General features: G+C 33.1%; 1 protein-coding gene across 1 annotated transcript in view; it reads right to left on the minus strand.

The window, feature by feature from the left end:
• The window catches only part of LOC139497673 (MAM and LDL-receptor class A domain-containing protein 2-like), a 174450-nt gene that overhangs the window by 140431 nt on the left and 7299 nt on the right, over positions 1 to 26720 (minus strand). The window contains exons 3-7 of the mRNA XM_071285906.1: positions 22426 to 22473; positions 21069 to 21187; positions 17008 to 17075; positions 15971 to 16167; positions 9996 to 11185 (exon numbers count right to left, since the gene is read on the minus strand). Of these exons, the coding sequence (XP_071142007.1) occupies positions 9996 to 11185; positions 15971 to 16167; positions 17008 to 17075; positions 21069 to 21187; positions 22426 to 22473 (1622 nt within the window). The remainder of the gene's footprint in view (positions 1 to 9995; positions 11186 to 15970; positions 16168 to 17007; positions 17076 to 21068; positions 21188 to 22425; positions 22474 to 26720) is intronic.

Consider the following 26720-nt stretch of genomic DNA (forward strand, 5'->3'; position numbering starts at 1 on the left):
TATATAAATATAAGAAAAAGGTATAAAAAGCTTGCTGAAATGTGACCTGGTTAACGTTGTCAATGACAGGACAATCCTCGACAATTAATGACAGGACCAAATAAAAATGATATTTATGCATAACATTTGTTAGAATAATCCTCTCAAATTTGAAATAACGACAATTTAAACCATTTCGCACATCCTGGGAACAGTATATCTAATATATATGTTCCTGGCACATCATATAAGAAAAATATAGAAAAAAAAACGTATTGAAAGCTTGAGGTTGTGTGACCTGACTAATATCGACTATGATCTGGCTGATGAAAAATCATAATTTCTTTATTATTTTACTGAAATTGTTCAACTCTGATCCATAATTAGTAAGATATATCTTATAAATTCAGGAAAATATATTATATAGTGGTTTAAAATCTTGACCTAGCTACTAAACGTATGTTGGCGGAGAGTCACAGGACATGCAGAATCACAGAACAAAAAGACACGAATGATCACTATATTTAAGAAAGAGATCTTGAAATATTTATATGTTATTACATATAATCATTTTATAGTTTAAGAGATAGTTCATTAAACTATAGATAAATTAAGATTTATTGAATTATCATCATAATATTTCTTGACCACATGAACCCCAATTTAAGCCACTTTGGAAAGGTATCAAACCTTTTAAAGTAGTCCGTGAAAATGTGTGCTTCAGTATATTTTATGAAAATATTTAAAACTACCAAGAAATCATGCATGCAAGGGTCGGGCATACTTCAAGAAATGTTTATTTGTTTATTATGAGGGGGAAAAAACTATCAAGATATACCCTGCATATACTCAACCATACATGGAAATAATTATTTACTGTTCTGAAAATATTAATAAAACAAAGACATGAACTACATGTATTGTGTGATTTTAATTACTGTCATCACAATCTTTATTGGATTTATCAACTTATTTATGGCTTATGTAACACCTTTTGTTTGTTACGTACCTTATAATTGTTTTCAAACGTGTCAGATTATGACCGGTAATCAATATACAAAATATTCTGAATGAATGAATGAATGAATGAACTTTTTTCGCATAAACCAAATACATAGTTGCAGAGAAGATATTACAATAATAGATATAACATATATAAGATATATTTTTTAGAAATAAAAAGTAAATTTTAGCAATTTCATCTGGTCCTGTCATTGTCGAGGTTGGCCATGTCAGACAGTGATGGTCATGTCACGTTTAAACTTTCTATATTTTGTATAAAATTTATCTTTCAAAATATGACATATCATTTTATATTTAAAATCTGAGAGAATTCCTTTGAAAAATAAAAAAAAAGTTATTAGCATTTTTATTTTGGCCTGTCATTGTCGAAGTTGGTCCTGTCATTATCAGAGTTGGTCATGTCACGTTTTCTAATGTTTCTTACAATTTTTTTCTTTTTATTTCTTAAATCTATTTTTCAAATGATGAAATCTTATTATATTTCAAATTTCAGAAAAATATTATGAGAAATAAAAGAGCAATTAGCAATTTCATCTGGTCCTGTCATTGTCGAGGTTGGTCATGTCAGTCAGCGATGGTCATGTCACGTTTTTGAAAGTTTTTGAAAATAAATCTATATTTTTTATAACATTTATGTTTCAAAATGTGACATATCCTTTAAAGTTTCAAATCTGAGATAATTCTTTTGAAAAATAAAAAAGTTATTAGCATTTTCATTTGGTCCTGTCATTGTCCAAGTTGGTCCTGTCATTTATATCAAAGTTGGTCATGTCACGTTTTCTAAAGTTTCTTACATATTTCTTTATTTTTTTTCTTAAATCTATTTATCAAATGATAAAATCTTATTATATTTCAAATATCAGAAAAAAAATTTGAGAAATGAAAGAGAAATTAGCAATTTCATCTGGTCCTGTCATTGTCGAGGTTGGTCATGTCAGTCAGCGATGGTCATGTCACGTTTTTAAAAGTTTTTGAACATAAATCTATATTTTTTATAACATTTATGTTTCAAAATATGACATATCATTTTATATTTCAAATCTGAGATAATTCCTTTGAAAAATAAAAAAGTTATTAGCATTTTTATTTGGTCCTGTCATTCTCCATGTTGGTCCTGTCATTATCAGAGTTGGTCATGTCACGTTTTCTAAAGTGTCTTGCAATTTTTTGTCTTTTTTTTCTTAAATCTATTTATCAAATGATGAAATCTTATTATATTTCAAATTTGAGATCAATCCTTTGAGAAATGAAAAAGTTATTAGCATTTTTCATTTGGTCCTGTCATTCGGTCCTGTCATTCGGTCCAGTCATTAGTGTAACCCCGCGGTTTTTCGTAATTGTACTGAACAGGTCTGAACAGTTCGGCCCTAATTATACCGTCCTAGATGGTGACTCCACTTCGGCACTTGTTCATTCGCATGTACCATGTTCCGTTCAAACTAAAGATTATTTTTATTATACTTCATAAAAAACTGCATATTAAAAAATATTTGTTTGCGACATCCTTGATTTATTTTCATAATACCGGTACGGTGACGGATCAACTTTTGGCCGATATAATTTGGGACGAGATTGTCACCTCAATGTGAGCGTAAGTGCACTCTTGATTAATACGTCACCAAAATGGAGACTACGCTGATGGAAACCCGAAAAAGACATTTCCAGACAGAAAGATTTCAGATAAGTGCATTACAAATTTAATTTAACATGACAGACATGTGTATATTATTATAAAATATAATTTATTGAAGAACTATTATTCTTTATGGTTTTTATTTGAGCAAAGCATATGGGCTATTTCAAAAAAAATGATGCCAAAGTGTGACAAACATGGTATAAAATTAAGTCATTGCTAATCTTTTTTCTATCATTTTTCTTTAATCCAGAGACATTCAAGTTTACAAAACTACCAAGGGTTAATGCAAAATAATAAAAACAAAAATTTTAACAACATTTTACCAAGGATTTGTATAGTAAGAAGGATTGGAATCTCGCGGTTTATCGTAATCTCTTCCGCGGCGAGACTTCGGTACTCACCACTATTACTACTACTACTACTCGTCACTTACGATATCGGAACGTGATCTTATGTACACATGCATCGAGTTTTGTTCTTATTTTTGTCACGTATAGACAATGTCGTAATGGTTAAGGACTTTATTTATTCTTAAACGTAATAATTATTGATTTTCACTCAAGTTTCAATTGACGAAAAAGCATAATTTAACTGTTTTATTTGATGGACATTGTCTTACTATACAAATCCTTGATTTTACTCATAAGAATTCACCCACTTTTCAAAGGAAACAACAAAATAATAATATCTACTGACAAACATAAATAAGAATATAAATATCAATGTAATTTTTTTGTTTGTTGCAATAAAGGTACTAAATGATTTTCCTGCAATTTTTTTTTACTTATAAACAGTTTTTTTTTTTAAATATGTAAATTTCACCAGTTTTTAGTGTATTCTTTAATATCTTATTTCAAAAGTTTTTATATCTCTTTGCAAAAGCTCTAATTTTATATAAAAAGTATAAGGAAGCAAACATATATGATCTAATTACATCCTCTGAAAATTTCACAACAATTGCTTCAGTCAATTCTAAGTTTTCTTCATTTAAAAAATACAAACATGTGTTTTTTATCCTTTTGTTACACTCCTGACATATTTTTTCAGTAACTGTAAGACTGTTTTTTAATGGAATGTTTAGAAAATCAGTAATGATATCTATTTTAAATTTACAATTTCACAAATAAATAAATTTATTAGATATTTGATTACATATTTTTTTGATTTCTGAGCAAAGAGCAAACTTTTAACATGTTTAATGAGAAATACACTTTAATTTTTAAGAATCTTTGGTGAATAGTGTGCAGAAAAATCACTTTTACAAGACAGATCGGCTTTCTCATTACATTGTAAAGATGTAACAATTATTTTAATAAAGAATCATGTTGAATTTTGTTATAGATAAGCTACATCAGAAACTTGTCAGGAGTGTAACAAATGTTACACTCCTGACCATAATTTATTGCTACCATATTTTAACCTGAAACTGACCTGAAATCATGTAGAGTCTTTATATTTCACATATTATTTTAGTGCAAATTAAGAACAGGTTAAAAAAAATTATATACTTCTTACATATTAACAAATTTTGCTAATTGTCTATTTAAAAAAAAAAATGGCTTTCCTTTAAACCTTGTTCAGTCTCTTGTTTGATACTAGATATATGCTGTTTTTATGTCAGATAATGTATTATGATAAGTTTGTTCGTACTACCAAAGATGGTAGCAGTATGTGCTCTGTATATTAAAAATTGTCCAAAAATGTACCCAAAAATGTCAGGAGTGTAACGCTTTAAAATGTTTAAGTGTAACATTCATGTTATTTTTTATAGAAACAATGTTGTTATTATTTGGTTTTCTTTTCTGGAATTTGAGTGTGAACACCATCTGTTGCATATTTTCAGTAACAAACATGCCATTATTATGACCTTTATTGCTTGTGTATGCTCAATACTTGTATGTCAGGACTGTAACACATTTAAACAAGCTAGTTCAATTGCAATTTTAGTTCAAAAATTTCAAAAGTAATGATTTAGACTTGTAATCTGTGTTAAGCTGAGGTGTAGTAATGTCATTTTATAATAATTGTCAGCTTGTTTTTCTTCCAATAACTTACCTTTGCTAATAAGATTGAAATAAGGCATTTTTTTGTGTTACACTCCTGACATTGAAGTATTGAGCATACAAAAGCAATGAAGGCCATAATAATGGCATGTTTGTTACTGATAAACTGTAACAGGTAATGTTCACTGAAATTCAAGAAAAAACAACAACTATAACAACATTGTTTCTAAAAAAAATACATCTTAACCCAGTTGTTACACTCCTGACAGACCTGGGTAGTCCTCTTATTGTAACCATAATATTCCAGTAGTAGAACTTCAGGGTCAACTGGATGCATCTGTGCCAAGCTATGATACTAAACAAAAAAAAATAAACCGTGCAAGATGTACAGAAACATGTTATTTCACCTACAAAGACATTTTCTGGCAGCATATTGACTTTTACTAACATTTTTTTTTTTACACAAACTTATTTGACTTACCTTATGAGGCTCATAAAAATGTAAATATATGGAAGAATTGAACAAGAAATCATAGTCAAGATATAATAGTTGGATGAAAGATATTGTTTGGTATTGTATCTGCCCTTATTTATTCTATATCATCAATGAATGCACATGCTTTCTTCTAAATGTCACACTAAAAGCGTTACACTCCTGACATTTTGAGGTACAATTTTGGACAATATTTTTTAAACAGAGCACATACTGCTATTATCTTTGGTAGTTAGGACCAACTAATCATAATACATTATCTGACCTAAAAACATTACAGATATAGTATCATACAAGAGACTGACAAAGGTTTAAAGGAAAGGCATCATTTTTTTTGAAATAGCCCATATTTGAAAAATAATTTTTACGTAAATTAAACAAAATGAATAATTGTTTTCACATATGATAACGGGTATAACTGGTAGATACGTAAACTTTATAAATATTGAATTGTGTGAATGGTTCTTTAGTGAATAATAAGTAGCTAGCAGGGTATGAAATTAGCAGTGGCCCACGGGCCATTGGCCCCTAAAATCTAGTGTGGGCTACTTAAATTTCTACTTTTTTTGTATAGGACTATGTATGTGGGCTAAAAAAAATTAATCAGTGGGCTACCATTGCCAAAGTCAACCCTGAGCTAGTTTTTTTTTAATCTTTTTAAAGTTCATGGGATAAAAAGGGGGGCTGTAAATGAATTCGATTCCTTAGGTTAACAGCTTCCGATGTACTGTATAAACAGGCAACAACATTTCTATTGATTGTACTGCTTTTAAACGTCTTAGAACAATTGATTCTTTGTGGATTTTTTGATACTTTTAGGAGATTGAATGATTCCATGCAGATTTCAGTTATTTATTCAGCAATACTACTTGGAAGAACAGACAGCAACATATTACAGAAAGAAGCAGAACTTTACATGTATCCTTTTATATATCTGACGCATAATTTAATTTTTAATATTGGGTAGGTACAGGGGCGGATCCAGCCATTTTGAAAAAGGGGGGGGGGGGTCATATTTTTTATTGGTAATTTAACAATATGAACAGCCATTAATAAAATTGGCCAACAAGTTTGCTTTTCGGAAAAACTTTTTTTTTTTGCATTTAAACAATGTATCGAACAGGTCGAAAAAACAATTTTTCTTTCAATTTTAGCATTACATGTAGTTGCAGCTGAGGGTGAAACAAACATATTTTTTTTCTCAGGGTCAAAAACAAATTATTTTTTTCTCCAAAAACTAGAAACAAACTTTATTTTCCAAAAAATCCATAGCCCCCCCACCCTGCAAAATTAAATGGTTGCTGCCTAACTACATGTAATGTAATTCAAACAGTCAATGGCGGTTGTAACCTACATAAAAAAAAACATAAGATACCGCCATTGACAGTAAGATCTCATGCGACTCACTAACGAGCCCTGTGTACCAGGGCAAACATACCTTATCAGTCATTCAGTGGCGTATTTAAGGGAGGGGTCTTGCTGGGTTTTTTTTGACAATCATTGCATTTGAAAGGGGACATATAGTTGGACCCCCATTTATCCTGGGTTGGGAACCGCCCTTTTTGAAATGGCTGGATCCGCCCTTGCTTAGAATGAGGAATATGGATTTAAACTAATTTAAGAAAATATTTGCAATAGAAAAATTAAAAAAAGGACTTTACTCAAATTTTGTAATTTCTTATAGAATTAATGTAAGACATTTATTGGTCCTGAACTAAGGACATTCTCAGGATATTCACAGGATATACCAGGATTATCCCAGGGCCAACTCAATGCAAGCAAATCTGTAAATCCTGACATCAGGATAATTTCCTGAGACCAGGACCTGAGAATCCTGAGAACAGGATTATCACAGGATTTTCTACTAGGAAATTTATGGTCTGGATGGTCCCTGGATATCCCTGGAATATCCTTGTTCCAATACCGTCCCATGTTTGACCCTATCTCAGGATCAGGATATCTCAAGATTGCCCTGTGATTTTTCTCAAGATTATCCTGAGATATCCTGGGGAAATCTTGTGATATCCTGCACTTCGGGCTTCCGAAGCTGCACAAAAAACCTTACAAATATAGATTTATTTCATCTTCCAGCCATTGTTCAACTACTAAATTGTCTGTTTTACTTACTAGTACACTTGGTACAATAAAAAACCTGATAATAAATTGTTCAAATAAGGCCTTTGAAAATAGTGGAATTAATTACTTTTGGAGTGTCAAAAACTCGTTGGAAGTACTTGATAAATTGCATGCATATATTGGTGATTTTGAATCTGTTCAAAGTTTTGATTTTTCTACCCTATATACCACTTTGCCTCATATTCTTATTAAGAAAAAATTCACATCCCTAATTAACTGGGCATTTAAAAAGTCGGAATGCGAGTACATATGTTCAAACTCTTTTAGATCATTTTTTAGTAGCAATAAACAAAAGAACTATGTCAATTGGACATGCTTTGATACTATTTATGCACTTGAATTTTTACTTGATAACATTTTTGTTCGCTTTGGAGATTCCGTATATCGTCAAGTTATTGGAATTCCAATGGGGACTAACTGTGCACCACTTATTGCGGACCTGTTTTTGTATTGTTATGAGTTACAATTTATGACTAAAATTAGCAAAGACCCATCAAAACAACATTTGATACAAAAATTTAACAATACTTTTAGATATTTGGATGATATATTGGCTCTAAATAATGACGACTTCAGTATGTATACTAAAGAAATTTATCCTGTAGAACTTACTTTAAATAAAGCTAATGATAACAATGACCACTGCCCTTTCCTCGATCTTGATATCTATATCATAAACGGGAAGCTTAATACAAAAATTTATGATAAAAGAGATGATTTTTCATTTCCTATTGTTAATTATCCATTTTTAGATGGTGACGTTCCCTTGTCACCATCTTATGGTGTTTATATATCTCAACTTGTACGATTCGCTCGTGTATGTAACAATGTATTAGATTTTAGCGAGAGAAATTTATGTATTACTGAAAAATTATTACACCAGGGTTTTCGATATCACAAACTGGTCAAAACATTTACTAAATTTTATCACCGGTATAAGGAAATAATTCGTAAATATAACTCAACATGCAGACATCTTATACGTTCAGGTATTTCACATCCAAAATTTTATGGAAATATTCTTTATAAAGCACAAAAATGTCAGTATTCTCCTCAGAAACTAACAAAACCTTTAAATAGACTTATTAAAAGGGGATATAGTTACGATACTGTTGTCAGGTCATTAAAGATTGCATATTTTGGCTTTAACATTGATTCACTGATAGGGTCTTTGCATCGGAACTAAACACATTTATTTCTAAAAAAACAGTTGTTGGCATGACACGGGTTATGTTCTCCTCGTATATTTTATGATAGTATGATACTAAACCCCTAACGGGAGGGATTGTACCTGATATTCATATGATGAAGACATAATCTTTCAATCAGTTTAATTGAGGTCTGGAGCTGGCATGTCAGTTAACTGCTAGTAGTCTGTTGTTATTTATGTATTATTGTCATTTTATTTATTTTCTTTTGTTACATCTTTTGACATCAGACTCGGACTTCTCTTGAACTGAATTTTAATGTGCGTATTGTTATTCTTTTACTTTTCTACATTGGCTAGAGGTATAGGGGGAGGGTTGAGATCTCATAAACATGTTTAACCCCGCCGCAATTTTGCGCCTGTCCCAAGTCAGGAGCCTCTGGCCTTTGTTAGTCTTGTATGATTTTAATTTTTAGTTTCTTGTGTATAATTCGGAGTTTAGTATGACGTCCATTATCACTGTACTATTATGCATATTTTAGGGGCCAGCTGAAGGACACCTACGGGTGCGGGAATTCTCGCTACATTGAAGACCCATTGGTTGCCTTCGGCTGTTGTTTGCTCTATGGTCGGGTGGTTGTCGCTTTGACATATTCACCATTTCCTTTCTCAATTTTATCAAATAAGAATGTGAGTTCTAATTATTGTGATACTCACCCAGTCACATTGTTCCCATAAAGAAAAACCTACCAATAATTTCTGAAGTTATAACACTTACTTTATAGGATATATAATGATAGGAGCCATCAATGGAGAGAACCTGCTAGAATAAATTAGTAAACTGGAACACAATTTAAAAGGTTATCAGGATTTTCCCATATACTCTGTGAACCCCCTCCTCCAAAACAAATAATATACTGTAAACAGGAAAATTAAAGGGGCATATTTATTTTTGCTATTTTAATTTTAACTACCATGAATATTTCAAGGTAAACTAATTCAAAGTATGAAGACCACCCATGAACGTGCAGCAACAGAATTATGAACAGGGCCAGTTGATAACAACTGTTTTTCAGACAACAGATCTATATCACATTTTAAAATTTTATTTCTAAATGAAAGACAGTGACAATATAATGGAATTTGATGGGACTGTCATACAAGTGAGAGGTTTAGCTAGCTATAAAACCAGGTACAATCCACCATTTTCTACATTTGAAAATTCCAGTACCAAATCAGGAATATGACAGTTCTTGTCCATTCGTTTTTGATGCGTTTTGTTATTTGATTTTGCCATGTGATTATAGACTTTCTGAATTGATTTTCCTCTGAGTTAAGTATTTTTGTGAATTTTACTTTTTTTTTATAAATCAAAACTTTCATTTACTGAAATATGTACAGGACTTCTATAAATAGGAAATTCAAAACGACAAAAATTAAGATTCAGTTGGTAAATCATGAAATAAAGACGAAGCAAACATTGTCTGGTTGACAGCACCTCTTTCAATGACAGTGAATATTCATAACCAAAAGTTCAAATTAATCATATAACAGTGTTGATGAAATCTCCATATTTACCAGCATGACTTCATGAAGTAACTGTTGATATTCAGTTGAATTGGTATTATTGTAAGCAGGGGTCCAGGTCATATTCCTCATCAGAACTTGTACATTAAACTCAACTAAAGGTTCTACTGAAGTGTTAGTAGTCACAGATAATCTTGTACTTGTTGGTATGGTAGAAGTTGTATAAGTTGCAGAAGTTGGTATGGTTTTTGTAGCAGTTGATGTGTTTGAAGCTGTAGTCGACGATTTTGTTGCAGCTGTACTAGTGAGTGTAGTTGTTGTAGTCGGTCTTGTAGTAGTTGCAGTGATGGTAGTTGAAGTAGTTGTTGCACTTGTAGTTATTGGTCTTGTTGTAGAAGTTGGGATTGAAGTAGTTGCAGTTAAATTGTGAGATGTTGTTGTAGTTTTTGCAGTTGTAGTAGTTGGTGATGTAGTAGTTGCAGTGGTAGTAGTTGGTGTTGTAGTCATTGGTGTTGTAGTGGTTGGTTTTGTAGTAGTCTGTGTTGTTGTAGTTGTTGCAGTGGTAGTCGTTGTTGGTGTTGTAGTAGTTTGTGTAGTAGTTGTTGGTGTTGTAGTAGTTTTTGTTTTTGTAGTCGTTGGTGATGTAGTCGTTGCAGTGGTAGTCGTTGGTGTTGTAATAGTTTGTGTTGTAGTAGTCGGTGTTGTAGTGATTGGTGTTGTTGTAGTCATTGGTGTTGTAGTTGATGCAGTGGTAGTCGTTGGTGTTGTAGTCGTTGGTGTTGTAGTAGTTTGTGTTGTAGTAGTGGGTGTTGTAGTGATTGGTGTTGTAGTTGTTGCAGTGGTAGTCATTGGTGTTGTAGTAGTTTGTGTTGTAGTAGTCGGTGTTGTAGTAATTGGTGTTGTAGTTGTTGCAGTGGTAGTCGTTGGTGTTGTAGTCGTTGCAGTGGTTGCAGTGGTAGTCGTTGGTGTTGTAGTTGTTGCAGTGGTAGTCGTTGGTGTTGTAGTCGTTGCAGTGGTAGTCGTTGGTGTTGTAGTCATTGGTGTTGTAGTCGTTGCAGTGGTAGTCGTTGGTGTTGTAGTCATTGGTGTAGTAGTTGTTGGTGTTGTAGTTGTTTGTGTTGTAGTCGCTGGTGTAGTTGCTGGTGCAGTTGTAGTTGGTGGCACAGTTGTAGTTGTTTGCTTAGTTGATGTTGTAGTAGTTTTTGTAGTTGGTGATGTTACATTTGAAGAGAGTGTTGCATCTGAAATACAATAAATTTTATTAAGTTTCTAAAGGGAACAAGTAAGGAAAATTCAGTAATTTCTAAAATCAAAAACAATCCCTATAGACCAATCTCAAGATGTTTTTTTATGAAAGAGTTACACTGGTTGACCCCATGTCAATCGGCGTAAATGACACCATTGAAAAATCAGTTCTTACTGTTATCTCATAACATCAGTATTGTGAAAATTGTCTATCGATTACTCCTAAAGGATGTACTTAGGTCAGGTTTAGAAATTTTGGGCAAACGTTCGGACTCCTTGGTTTTTTTCCTACCATGCATACAGGGTAAAATATTTTGCCCCATAACACCCATTTTTCTTTTCATATAAGACTTCAATAACTCATAAAAGGTCATTTACCAAAATTTAAGCAGATTCTAGATTTCTTTTCCTTCTACATGTTCTATTTGAGACCCAAATAATACCAATGCAAATATAAGGTAAAAGTCAGAGTCAGCCTTTTCCTATAATTGTTCTTATATATAGCCTTTTCCTCTTTTTCAGAAAAAATTTAAAGAGTATAAGTATTAAAATTATAACTACAAGCACTGGTTTTCTATGTATCTTGTCAGCAACTTCATCATGTATAAGCATGTTTTGTCCTTAATGTCACAGTACCCAAATTGCACCCAATTTGAAACTAAGACAAAGTGATGCCCCCGCACTCCACTCTGAAGTAACTGTATTATAATAAAGTCAATGTAGGACTTTCTTTGAGATATTATTGTGTCTGGGAGACACAATTGATGCCCTCGCATATGCAAAGTGTTATTTTAAAATAACTATAACATTTAATTGCTTATACATGTTATACCCCAAAATTGACAAAGTTCAACTATCTCCTAAAAGAGCAAATATCAATAAAAATCAAAACCCTGACCACATGCACACCTTCAATATATGTACAAACAGCCAGCAAACTAAAAACTTCCTAGCATTCAAATTGTAACGGTAGCTCCTCTTATGCAAGTAAATACTCCAAAAAATGACAAAGTTCAACTATCTCCCAAAAGAGCAAATATTAATAAAAATCAAAATCCTGACCACATGCACACCTTCAATATACATGTATGTACAAACAGCCATCAAAGTGAAAACTTCCTAGCATTCAAACTGTAGGAGGAGTTATCTGGAAACGCTCCTCTTGTGCAAGTAAATACTCCAAAAAATGACAAAGTTCAACTGTCTCCCAAAAGAGCAAATATTAAGAAAAATCAAAACCCTGACCACATGCACACCTTCAATATATGTACAAACAGCCAGCAAAGTGAAAACTTCCTAGGATTCACACTGTAGGAGGAGCTGAGCTGAATAACTATATACTCATAATGGGATGGACGGACGGACAGGGGTAAAACAATATGCCCCCAACTTTCAGTTGCGGGGGCATTCAGTTGCGGGTGCATAAAAAAAACCCAGCGGAAATCTTACAAGTGTTCTTGGAGACTAAATAATTTGTGTTTTTATAATTTGTCATTATGCACGTCTTTCAACATAGGTCATAGCTAAATATGCACAAAACAGTCACATTATATATCAACAGATGAAGTATCACAAGCAAATAGTAAAATTTACAGAAACTATGCAACGTCCTCAAACTTTTAAAAATGCGCAATTAAAATATGTCCTAGGCACCTATTTCTTATAAATGAATAATAAGTATGGAATAATGTCAAATTGTTGTAAAAATGTGGAGAAATAAAACAAAACATCAGTTTATATTCAACTTTTACAGATGTGAATTTAAGGATGGATGCAATTCAGGTACTCCTCATTACAGAATCTTGGGTTGTTTGGAGGTCCATTCGAAAAAGATGGAAAAGATACATGTACCATGAGAGCAATCAATTCGGGAAAAAATAGACAACATCGTGGCCAAAATAAAAACAATAAAAAAACAAACAACCGCCTAGAAAACGTTTCACAGAAAACTACAATGTAAAGATACCAACAACCAATAAATTTTTGACACAGAGAAATGTCTCGCCTGTCTGCATAAAATTCAGAAAAAGACAATCTGATGGACAGCAATATAGTTTATTAATTCAATCGCTGGACCATTATCTAGTGGGCAGGGCCTGAAAATAATCATCAAACTGATATGTACTGATAGTAATGCAATTCTAAACAAAATATCATTGATCTATCACACGTAGTTTTATCAAACTAACTTAAGCAGAAAACTTAACATTGAAAATTGATAATTAATTCAAAGTCACTGGACCATGACCTAGGGGGCAGGGCTTCAAAATAGTCGTCAAACTGATATGAGCTGTTAGTAATGCAACTTCATACAAAATATCATTGATCTATCACAAGTAGATCCTATCAAACTAACTTAAGCAGAAAACTTAACATTGAAAATTGCTAAATAATTCAAAGTCATTGGACCATGACCTAGCTTGCAGGGCCTCGAAATAGTCATCAAACTTATATGTACAGATAGGAATGCGACTTCATACAAAATATCATTGATCTATCACAAGAAGATTCTATCAAACTAACTTAAGCAGAAAACTTCACATTGAAAATTGCTAATTAATTCAAAGTCACTGAACCATGTCCTAGTGGGCAAGGCCTCGAAACAGTCGTCAAACTGATATGTATCAATGGTAATGCAACTTTATATTAAACTAGAACACACCCGCGAAATCGCGGGCATTCAGAGCGTAGTTTAAAGTATGTAAAGTGTTGTTGGAAGAATTTTGTAAAATACAGAATGACTGGAGAATTTCAGCAAAAGTATCATAAGTCATAGGTTATTGGGGACAGGAAAATGTTTTTTTACCCTCCACCTTTATTTCCAAAGTTCCCAATTTTTGGTTTTCTATCAATTTCAATATGAACATACATTTAGTATGTTATGAACATTTATTTAAGTAAGGAGCCTGTAATTCAGTGGTTGTCGTTTGTTTATGTGTTACATATTTGTTTTTCGTTCATTTTTTGTACATAAATAAGGCCGCTAGTTTTCTCGTTTGTATTGTTTTACATTGTCATTTCGGGCCTTTTGAAGCTGAGTATGCGGTATGGGGTTTGCTCTTTGTTGAAGACCGTACGGTGACCTATATTGTTAATATCTGTGTCATTTTGGTCTCTTGTGGAGAGTTTGAAGCTGAGTATGCGGTATGGGGTTTGCTCTTTGTTGAAGACCGTACGGTGACCTATTGTTGTTAATATCTGTGTCATTTTGGTCTCTTGTGGAGAGTTGTCTTAACATGGCAATCATACCACATCTTCTTTTTTTTATGTAATTAATGAATTTTGTAAAAGATTTAATGACTGGAGAATTTCAGAAAGAGTATCAAAAGTTCACATGAATAATTTTAGCGCTTATCTGTATATTATGAACATTCATTACTATATAAATAAAGCGTATTTACTGCCTTTCAATTCTAAGTTTACTAATCGATCCATGGTGATCATTGATATAGCAACAGACCCTTTCTATTTAATAAACTCTGTGACCGCCGTGGATACTAAACTTGAAAATGATAGCAGATAAAATTCTGAAAATACACTTTATTCGTAGTATATGTATGTTCAAAGTATACAGAAAAACGCAAACCGGAAGTCTAATCTGACTTAAAATTTCGTACAATGACGGGACAATATCTGGATGCCTTTTTTCTCGTTTTTCTCCTAAAATAACTCAATTTGAATAATCATATGAATGGATGACAAATGCGACTATGCACTGTACCTATAGGACACAGAGGCGTGTTGATTAATTTATTCTGGAAAGAAGAGAAGCGACACCAAAAATGAGGTCTTCTCGTTTAATAGTATAGATATCAATGATCTATCACAAGTAGTTCCTATCAAACTAACTTAAGCAGAAAAATTATTGTTGGCGCCCTCGCCAGAAAATAAATCCCTATGTCTCGCTTCCCGCGTCTTTCATTGCAGGCGAGACAAAACCAGGGTAAACTCATGTGCTCAAGATGGGGTAGCAGTTCCTGTTACATTAGCAGCACACATAAAGTTACCTCTCATTGAAGGTAAAAATTTAGTGATATTTAGTTACACAATCAAGGAATAGAGGACAATCATGAACATGAGATTGTTGGGCTAATTTTTAAAGCATTTTTTTTAATCTGTTCATTGCAGTGAGGTTTGAGCTTTTTATTTATGTTGTAGCTTTACTGTGACTTTGACATGTTTGATACCTAGAACAGCAATGTAAGCAATGTTCCTTTACTTTTGGTTTGTTAAGTAAACGTCAGGATTTTGTTACATGAATTAATACTCCATATTACCTCTCTTCTATACCCAGTACAAAATAGTATTTGTTAAGATTTAAAATGACTGCTGAAAGGCTATGATTAATTATCATTCATTTGCCTGAGGCAAGGGTTTTTGTTGCTTTACAGATCTGCAGACCTGATTTTTCAGATTTATAGAAAAGAAAAAAAAAATCATGCTTTTTTTATTCCCACCTACATGTACTTACTCTACCAAATTCATTATGCCTAAAATAGAAATAAAAATAATCCACAGTAGTTTTATACATAGTATGACTTGTACATTGTGTAAAATATCTTTTTAATTTTTTTCTGACCAATCAACCCAAATCTGTCACATCAAAAACCTGTAAACCAACAAATAAAACAACCCTGGCTTGAGTGTCTTTGATATGTTCTTTTATATCATGTTTTGAGGAGAAAACTTATTTTGCACAAAATTTCTTAGTCCACAGATGTAATTTTGTCAGGAGAGCTAAAACAAGTTATAGAACCTACCACCTTTGTAAAAAAAATTACCAGTGAACTGCACTTGGTGTGTGTCAATCTGGAAGTCTTTGGCTTCTTCCACAGTGCCACTCTCAACAATCTGTACAAAAGTGGTTGTTACTTTCTCACCATTCAGCTTCTCTTCAGGAGGGGTCTCTGTCACATTCACGTCAATCATGTCGGGATTCTTGAAAATAATTTCAACAATAGCCTCAGTACTACCTTTTCTGGAAAATACAAATGTAAAAATATATAATAAAGAAGATGTGGTATGATTGCCAATGAGACAACCATCCACAAAAGACCAAAATGACACAGACATTAACAACTATAGGTCACTGTACGGCCTTCAACAATGAGCAAAGCCCATACCGCATAGTCAGCTATAATAGGCCCCGATAAGACAATGTAAAACAGTAAAAATATGTATACTTATCTCAATTTCATGAATATGAAATAATAAATATATGTAAGAATCTTCCAAGGAATAGGTGTGTTGACTGTCATCTCCAAAATAATATAAGCAGTAATGGTCTAGTCCATGTATTGAAACAGGACCCCACCCCACCCCAACCCCTCAAAAAAAAATCATTCATATCAAAATTTAATATCAAGTCCTGCTGAAGAATCTGTGCAAGTTTAGTTGAATTCTGTCAAGCCGTTTTCAAGGAGTTGTGGATTAACACACATTAACACCATTTGTCCCCATTATAGGGCATCATAAACATTCCAGAAAGATTTTTAAATCATAAAAATAAATGGAAAATGTGTCCATGGGACACAAGTCAGATTATGCCCCCGCTTGGATATAACATAATAAAGGGACATAACTCAAGAACAGTAAAAGTGATGCCACCCAAATTTCATAATATTTGGTTGAGGCAAACTTAAGAGAAGAGAAATGAAAATTTCAGGAATTTTTCCATTTGTAATGGGGTATAACTCTAAAATGGTTAAATTGACGCCACCCAAACTCAAACTTTGTCTGTGTTTTGTGGTAAAGTTAGAGAAAGGAAACCAATTTCGGGATGTAGGTACGTTTGTACGAATATACGTGATGACCTTACCTGAATCCTTGAACATTATTGCTAACATATACATCTTTCAGATCACTGGAGAAGTACACTTTGTCTATCTAAAAAATAAATTTATATGTTAACAAACAAATGTCTTTGATACATTTAGACTAAAACTTGAAAATTATACAACAATATAGTCAGTCACTTGCTTGCTCGGATAGCTATATTAAAGGCTATCAATGTGCATTTGAATTCCCTCTAAAACTGGACAAAATTTAAAACAATTTTCTGCAAGTCTTTCAAGAGTGTAATTATAACGTCTTTATAGTCTTAGAGGATTAAAAGGGGTCATATAATACATGCAAAAGAAAATTCACTTCACAGTCCTTAGTCATCGTCCATTTCTTCTTTAGCGCTATAACAAAAATAGAATAATGATAATAGACCATGTCTTCTTAACCATGTTAACTCTTGTTTTTTTTATGATAATAAAATTTGAATGTTTGCATAAATGAGAAAACATTCATTAATCAATCCATGTGAATCAACCAACATTTCTGTTCACCTTAAGTCGATGCTTTTCAGTGTAAAAAACATTGTGAGCATGCTTTTTACTACATATACATGTACATATGTATATATAACGAAAAAGACGAAAAAAGATACAGGAAAGATAAAGAATAATTTAAAACAAAGCATCGTCCTTTTTATCCCGTAATATTGGCCAATGGACGTTGCTAACTTCGACTACCAATTATGTATTTTTAAGGTAGCTAAATCCAAGTGCAACATGTACATTGATCTGCAAAATTTTCTTATTTTCAAAGCAGCTAAATGCAAGAGGTCATATACATTGAGCTGCAAAATTTTCTTATTTTGAAGGCAGTTCAGTGCAACACAGACGTTGAGCTGCAAAAGTTTCTTATCATCTACATCCGATTTCACCTGGATAGATGCACGCTTGATAAAGCTAGTTGGTCTAGCGAAATATTGCGTTTATTTTCATCATTTTGTAAATATTTTAAACATTCTTATATTTACATACTAAATAGTGTGTTAAAATTACATTGTTAGGCAATCTACATATGTATATATATATACATTTTTACATTCCTTTAACAATTTCTCTTTATCAGATGTTGGCAACCATGGGCAGGTACTACTTAGGAATCAGTAATTAAACCCTTAGATAGTAACTCCCTTATATCATGGTTCTCCTTCAACAAAATGCAGACAAACCTAGAAAAATTCCAGGCAACTGCAATAGGTAAAAAACACACACTCAAAATATGGTCTTCAACCTAAATGGATTAAACCTAAAATGAGACGAAGAGGTGAAACTTCTTGGTCTAACAATAGACTTTAAACTGGATTTCAACACTCACATCTCAAACATCTGTAAATAAGCTGCATGACAACTAAACATACTAAAAAGAATCGGCACTCATCTCACCAGACTGTCTAAACTTACAGTATACAAAAATGTACCGCTCATTTATATTGTCAAACCTCAGCTATTGACCTCTAACATGGCACTTCTGCAGTGAACAAAACACAAAGAAAATAGAAAAAATACAAGAAAGAGCAATCAGACTTATTACGACGACTACAAAAATTCTTACGATACACTCCTTTAACAGTGAGTCTAAGCCATTTGTAAGCTACCAGCACTAAAAATCAGAAGAATGAAAACCACGGCATCAGAGACATACAAAATAATTTATAAATCAAGTCTGGAATTCCTTCATAAAATAATAAACATTAAAGAAAATACATATAATTTTAGGTACAAAGGCATAGCGGCTATACCACGGCCAAAAACAACAAGGTATGGTAAGAAAAGCTTTAGTTATGAGGCAGCAAAACTCTGGAACTCCTTGCCAAATGAGGCAAGAAGCTTATCAACTTTTGGCCAGTTTAAAAATTTTGTCTCTACCTGGTGTTTTTCAGAAAATTGTACCTGCAGTTCTTGTAAATAATTTAACTCCTTGCTGCTGCATGACTTAACCTTGAAGCCTGCTGTTTGTTTTTTTTATTTTTTGCAATTTTGCTACTTGGATCTAGATACTGTGTGCTCTTATGTGCTGATTTAATATATATCTTGCTTAGCTTTTATTTTGCATGTGCTATCTATGTATTAATACATGTATGTACTGTCTATATGTTTGTGTAATATATGTATCTGATGTTATTACATGTATGTTTTGTTATCTAATATCAGTCGCTTAAGGTGGTACCCAACACTTTCACTAAAATTAATTTGGCTTGTTTAATTTTCATAAAATTTTGTCAAAGCATTTACTTTGACACTTTAACAAAAATATAAAAATTAAAAAATTTTTGAACCAACCGTTTTGTCAGAAAAATTACACTGGTTATATAGCAGATTGACAAACACTAATTTTGATCATTGAGAAGCTTAATATTCCCTTTACAACACAACGTTATTAAAACGTTTGGCTGATTTTACAGAGTTATCTCCCTGTAGTGTTAGGTACCACCTTAAAAGCTCTTATTCCTTGTTATTATGTACATGTATACTAGAAAAAACCAGCGAGCGTGACTTGAAGACTACTGGAAATGTTTATGGAAATTATGGTGATACACAGCTTGGGTTCGTATTTCACCAACTGTTTTTATGAACTGATGCATGATTATGTTGAGTTTTTATTAAGTTTGTCAGTTCTTCTTCCATAGGAGTTTGAATGTCCAATTAGTAGCTTCTGTCATGGTGTTACACAGGTGCTCCTAGAACGGAGGAAATAACTCATAGAAGAAGAAGACATCCTAGAACAATGATGATTAAAAGATTTCTCAGTGGTGCTAGTTTGTAGTATATATCTTTTTTTTCTTGAAAAGTGCGAGTCAAGTTCTGTCTCTGTGTGATATGGGTGCTCCAAGAACAGAGGAAATAACTTGGAGAAGAAGAAGACAATCTAGAACTCTCTGATGTCAGATTTAAACATTTCTTCAGTGGTGCAAGTTTGTAGTTGTTTTTTTTCGAAAGCGTATAAGACACGGTCTCCGAATTTTGATATTTTCTCAAAAATTGGGGGTTTTCTGCGGGAAAAAAAAAGATTGTTTCAAAGACAAATTTAGGAAGTACAAAACACTACATTCATACGTCATATCACAAATATTTCCGACTTTGTATGGTTTCAAAGGAGTTGCGGCTCAATGAAATCAGTCTCTTACTTTAGAAGTATAGATTAGTTCAAAAAATAGCCTGTCAAGACGTCATGATTATTTGGTGCAACCTGACTTTAAATAAAGATTACTTTACTTTACTTTACAGGCACTCCACTTGACTTGTCTCAAGTTCCATTTGTCTTATAACTTGTTGTTACATGCATCTTTATTTCATTTATATGTTGTTTTAATATTATAATTATCTTATGTTGTTTTAATATTATAATTATCTGTATTTGGATCATGCCTCTATTGTGCTCTTTCCAATACAAAAAAATTTAAATATTGAATTGAATTAAATTGAATTGGCGGATCCAGGGGGGGTCCGGGGGTTGGAACCCCCCCCCCTTTTTGACGATCAATGCATTTGAATGGGAGCATATAGTTGGAACCCCCCCCCCCTTTTTCTTTTACACTGGGTTGGGAAACCCCCTTTTTAAAATGGCTTGATCCCCCCTGGTTTCTGTCCACGGGAAGGTTGACTATCCATACTTCTACTATAAAATACATCATGTACATGCTATATATAGTCATAAAAAAAGATAGTCTACCTTCCCGTGGATGAAAACAAATGCCTGTGCTAAACAACTCGTTGTAGGCCTTACATTCTTCTCTTCTTCCGATGACGGGAAAGACTCCTGTGCCGGAGTGTGGAATATCCCGGAACATTAACAATCTTCTTCTTTCCAAATTGTATTGATTAAAAAACGTTACAGCAAATTTATATCTGATTTTTCCTTCTGACTTTGCCCAACCATTGACGTTGACTAATTCAATTTCATACTTTACAAGCAGTGCATGCAGTTCGTGCAGTGCGTGCAGGAAGGTCCACGAGCATATTGCCAACCGGAAAGTCTTTTTCTAAAATTAAAGTCCAGGAATGTGAGACTTCCGGTATCGACCAGTTCCCCAATACTTACAAGATTCTTGACTTTTTCTGATTTCTGTTGGTATATGGGTGACGATTTATTTTCTAAGTCTTGGTCCCAGTTGTTGTCTATTTTGATATTTCCCTGGAATTTTAGCTCGTGTGTTGGAACTATGACAAAGTAGAAAAAATACTGTTACACGGGTCGTTTTCAAAAAAAAATAATTAATCTAATGAACTCTGAATTATTTATATGAATAAAATCTAAAATATGCAGTCTTATAGTCCGTTTGAGTCTAAATCTTCAGAAATTAATTCTTAAAAATTCATATTTAAAATAAATATTTTTTTCTTCATGTGTGTTAATGTATGATCATATACGAACTCTGACTATGAATATTATAACTTTAACCAAATGTATATTCAAAAAAGTTACTCGTTACATTGTAGGTCTCTATTTTATAAAATACTCAATAGGTCTCTGTAACAGGACATACCTATTGTATTCATTGTTAATTTGTTCTCGTCCTGTACATACATGAAATGATTGCCACTGGACATTAAGGGACGACATCAAAAGATCAATGTAAGATAAAAAACTTAATTCAAATAGTTTGGGGGTGGGGGGGGGGGGGGGGGGGGGGTTGAACTGCTGCAAGATTTGGTTATCCGACATTGATTTTTACATATATTCATATGGGTCAATCAATTTTTCCCAAATTAAGTTAATAGGGGGTAGGGGGGTCAGTGAAAAAACTATTTGAATTAAGTTTTTTATCCTTCATTGAACTTTTGATGTCGTCCCTAAGCAAACTACAATCAATCATAAAATCGATCCGTTAATCAATTTAAACTGTGTCCAAATGTAATTATATGGGAGGAAAAAAGGCTAACCGATAACTCACTTCATCGATCGTATGAATCATTTTTGAAATGAATCAACGAATTTAACAACACTACAAATGTCAACTAAAAAATTATCTTAAATGAACATAATCAACAACAAAAAATCAATCAATCAATGCACTAAATGTTCTTCAGAAATATAATAGCGCTGCTTAGTGAGGCGAGCTCATATAGTTCTGGATCAATCCCTATGTGCGGTGGTACAGTGGTTATTTTGGAAGGACTGTAACATCCCGCACTCAGGCTATACTAAAAATATAGGGTTGAAGGAGACTTGATGTTGAATCGGTCGTCATTATGTTATCACGATTTTTGAGATAGGGAAAGTATGAAGTACATACAGTAGCTAGGCTTTCCTTGGCCATAGGCTATAAATCGTACAAGGGTTCATGCAATGTAGGAACCCTATCTGCAGATGTATACATAGTGATTAATTTGTAAGGAAAATCGGGTTGTTCTACTGTTTATTGATCAATTGAGCAGATTATTAATTAAAGCTATACCTGGTGTCGTTTTCGGTACCGCTGGAGTCGTTGTTTTATTCACATTTGCTAAAAAAATATGAAATTTTAATTAAACATATTACATTCATCCCAATTCATAACAGTAGTTTAGAAGAAACTAAATTGAGAAAAAGGTATGGTCAAACAATCGTAATGGAACCTACTTATGAAGTCACAGTAAGAAGGAGATGCATGAAGGACAAGAGCAAACAAATGGTCATGCTGTTGGTAAATGAATGGTTACTTCTTTTAAGGGCCGAAATTCTGTTTTTTCTGATTTTGTTCTGTATGGGCGTCCCTAAATTTTGAACCGGAAAATGTAGATGCAAACCACTATCTTACCCACAAAGAGCAGGGAGATGTACTATCTTTTTGAGAAAAAAAGAGGTTATCTGAAAAAAAAAAACTGTAAAGCAAAACATGATAACACAAGAACAAGCAACTATCAACTAATAGAAGACCGTACATGTATATATACAATATAAAGTATTTCACTGGGAACTATTTCCGACGAAGGAAATATCTCAATTCCAATTCTTAATTTTTTGTAGAAAATCTTTATATCTGAGTATGCTATTTTTCATTCCTTGGAAAAGTCAGTCCAATCGCACCGTCATTTAAGAAATAATTCATGGGGGCTTGAATATATCGTGATTTTACCACGGGTTGGCCCTTTATGACAAATATTTTACCCCTGAGCGATAGCGAGGGGTAAAATATCGGCATAAAGGGACAACCCGTGGTAAAATCTAGATATATTCAAGCCCCCATGAATTATTTCGATTCTGATAGGACACATACGGCAATTCTTTTGGATCGAAGCGCTCTAGGTGTAGGCAAATATTTGCCGTTCCCATAAATAAACGCACTAATAAACTAGCGTAAAAGAACGGAGCAAACTGCATTAGTGACATGTTTAAACTATTTAAAATAATGTATTTAGACAGTTTTGGATGAATTTGAATGATAATTTATTTATATGTCTTATATGGTGTACAATAAAGGGCTTTTGCCACATTTTAGCATCATTTGTGTATGTTTCCTTGTGATGATTTTCGGATTCACAAGCGTGTATTTTCCCGTAAAATGCTTACATTCTAACGTCATTGTTCTATGACGTCGGGTATCTCATTCATAAAAAAGCATATGACGTGGGAGTACAATCGGAACAGCACTAGCTGGCAATATATTCATATTTTACCACGGGTGTGTACTCAAAGCGTTTGAAGGACGTCATGTTAGAATAAAATACAACCCATCACGTATAGTAGCTCATGATAACAACGTAATATATATACAAAGTTGTTGTACAATATTGCTACATTTGATAATGGACTGTTATAGAGAACTTTACACTGAATGAAGCATGAGAACAACTTTTGAAAAAGAAAAAGTACGTGTATCATCTTATAATGCTCTTGAAATAAGGGCGATAATTCAAATTGATTGAAAAAGACCAGTGTAGGAGAAAGTAAAGTACTTTTGATTTGCCGGAAAATAGGGAGATGTGGTAGGATTGTCAATGAGACAACTATCCATCAGAGTTCAAATGACGTAGATGTAAGTAATATTAAGTCACTGTACGGCCTTCAAAATGAGCCTGTTGTTCAGTGGTTGTCGTTTGTTGGTGTGGTTCATAGGTGTTTCTCGTTTCTTGTTTTTTTATATAGGTTAGACCGTCGGTTGTCCTGTTTGAATTGTTTTACACTAGTCATTTTGGTGCCTTTATAGCTTGCTGATCGGTGTGAGCCAAGGCTCCGTGTTAAAGGCCGTACTTTGACCTATAATTGTTAACTTTTTATACATTGTGTCTTGGATGGAGAGTTGTCTCATTGGCACGCATACCACAACTTCTTATTTATATTAAACACATACCGCATATATAGTAAACAATAACAGGCCCCGACACAAAAAATGTGAAACAATTCAAACGATAAAACTAACGGCCTAATTTATAATAATTGAACTTTTTCCAGTAACTGAGAGTATTTTGTATGGTATATTATGATTGTTTATTAGTTTTAGTTTGTACTTGTGTTTTATGCTTTCTTCTATACCAGTATTAAGTTAAGTGCTTTTCTCGCATTGACTTTTTGTTTTAACCTTACATAGTCCACTGATCGATATCAAAAGGGTAGGGTTGAAAACATGATATGAATTCACAAGCAAAAATATCTCACCTGCTTTACTGATCGTGATCAAATAAACTTAACGTTATCAATGATCAATGAAAATGAGGTCAAGGTCAGAAGGGCCCTGGTAAATGGACAGTCATGTATACTTCACAATTATTCCATACACAAACAATAGTTGAGTTAATGCTTACGGTATATGAGAAACAGACCTTACAACGAAAACTAAACGTTGAACAATGAATTCGGTCAAGGTCAGATGAACCCTGGAACTGGCTGGAAGAGAAACAAGCATTTTATATTCACCAAATATAGTTGACCTATAATTGCTTATAGTATCTAAGAAACGGACCTTACCTCGAAATATTAACGTTGACCAACAAACCATTAACATTAGGATATAAGGTCAAACAAACCCTGTCAACCAGTCATATACAACAACTTACTTTCATCCATAAACAAAATGTAGCGCAGGTATTGCTTAGTGTATCTGATACCGGTATTGGCACTAATCCAGAAATGAGGCCAAGGTCAGGTGAACCTTTCCAGACGGACATGAAGAACTTGCAATGATTCTATATACCAAATATATTTAAACTATCACTCATTTCAAGTTACAAAGAAAACAATGTTTCAACGTACATAGACAACAATACTAAGCATATATATAGTATATGATCATGTGTTTGCGTCATGCGAAAGATTATACAATAAGGAAAAGAAAAAGTTAAAGTACATCCTAAAGTACAAATTTATATCAACTGCGAAATAATGATGATGAATATTTTTAAATTTCTTTACGGTATTACATATATTGTTATACATTTTTGTAATGGTCTATTAAGTGAGACGATTTATCCGGTTTCAATCGGGATTTCAAATCCTGGTAATTATATATCAAATCAGATTTAAAATAAAAGTAAAATTGGTTTATTACTCTAAAAAAGGATACATCTAATTGGCCTAATCAGAACCTAAAGGACTATGGGTAATCTCAATGTTCGTACACCAAAATGAAAATAACGTTACGTCATTGGTTGAATTTCAATTGTTTATAACGTTTTTTAAAAACAAATCACAACGTGATGGTGTACGCTTTTGAAAATATTACCCAGAATGCATTAGATTCTAAAACGGCGAATTAGCATTTATAAAAACCTTTCTAAAGAGGGACGTACAAATACGCAGCCTCTTGAAGTCGGAATTGAGACATTTAATCCTATGCCTCGTGTTGGACAGTGGTACGCTGCCTGCATGTTGAAGAACTTATTCAACACCTCTTTGAGGGGTTCGTAGGGGACCTAATCCGGCAGGGCTAAACTTCTGCTCCTATCAAACATTATCTCTTTCTCTGTACATTGGCAATCTAAATTTCCATCTTTCATCCCAGTTGACTCACTCTGCAGAAATGAACTCATTTCGGGGCTTTTTATAGCTGACTATGCGGTATGGGCTTTGCTCATTGTTGAAGGCCGTATGGTGACCTATAGCTGTTAATTTTTGTGTCATTTAGTATCTTGTGGAGAGTTGTTTCATTGGCAATTATACTACATCTTCTTTTTTATAATTTTGAATTTTAAATCATTGTTAATTTGTTCTCGTCCTGAATATGCATAAAATACTTGCAATTTGGCGTTAAACAAACAACGATCATTAATAAATCCATCGCCAACCTGTATCTTTATCTGTCAAACAAGAAGCACTGAAATTTCTCTGATACAGTTCACACAAGGTGATTCTCCGAATTACACCAGTACTGATATTGTGTGAATCACAGTGAAACAGGGTGATAACACTAAACGACTCTGGTATGCATACATAGAGGTATAATTTCTGAGTGAATCACTTACTATCACCAGCATTCTCCGTGACAATCAACACCAAGGGAGTACCGTACAATTTGATCTTGATTTTTTTTTCTTAAAACCATGGTAAATTGACTGTAGCTTATAAAAGAGCGTCTAGTCGTAATTACAGTATCTTTTGGATTTGCCGATTTCTTTTCCGTTATAATTTCAGAAATTTAAAAATCTTCAGTTGCCTTTAACGGGTTTATGGCTTTTCAATTATTTTTCATTTTTTAATTGTTTTGTAAACATATTGCAATAAAAAGAAAAAGGAAAAAAAATAATAAATCGAGTCGTATTCACTGTGACTTTTTAA

This window comes from Mytilus edulis, chromosome 12, assembly GCF_963676685.1.
Source record: "Mytilus edulis chromosome 12, xbMytEdul2.2, whole genome shotgun sequence".
Lineage (NCBI taxonomy): Eukaryota > Metazoa > Mollusca > Bivalvia > Mytilida > Mytilidae > Mytilus > Mytilus edulis.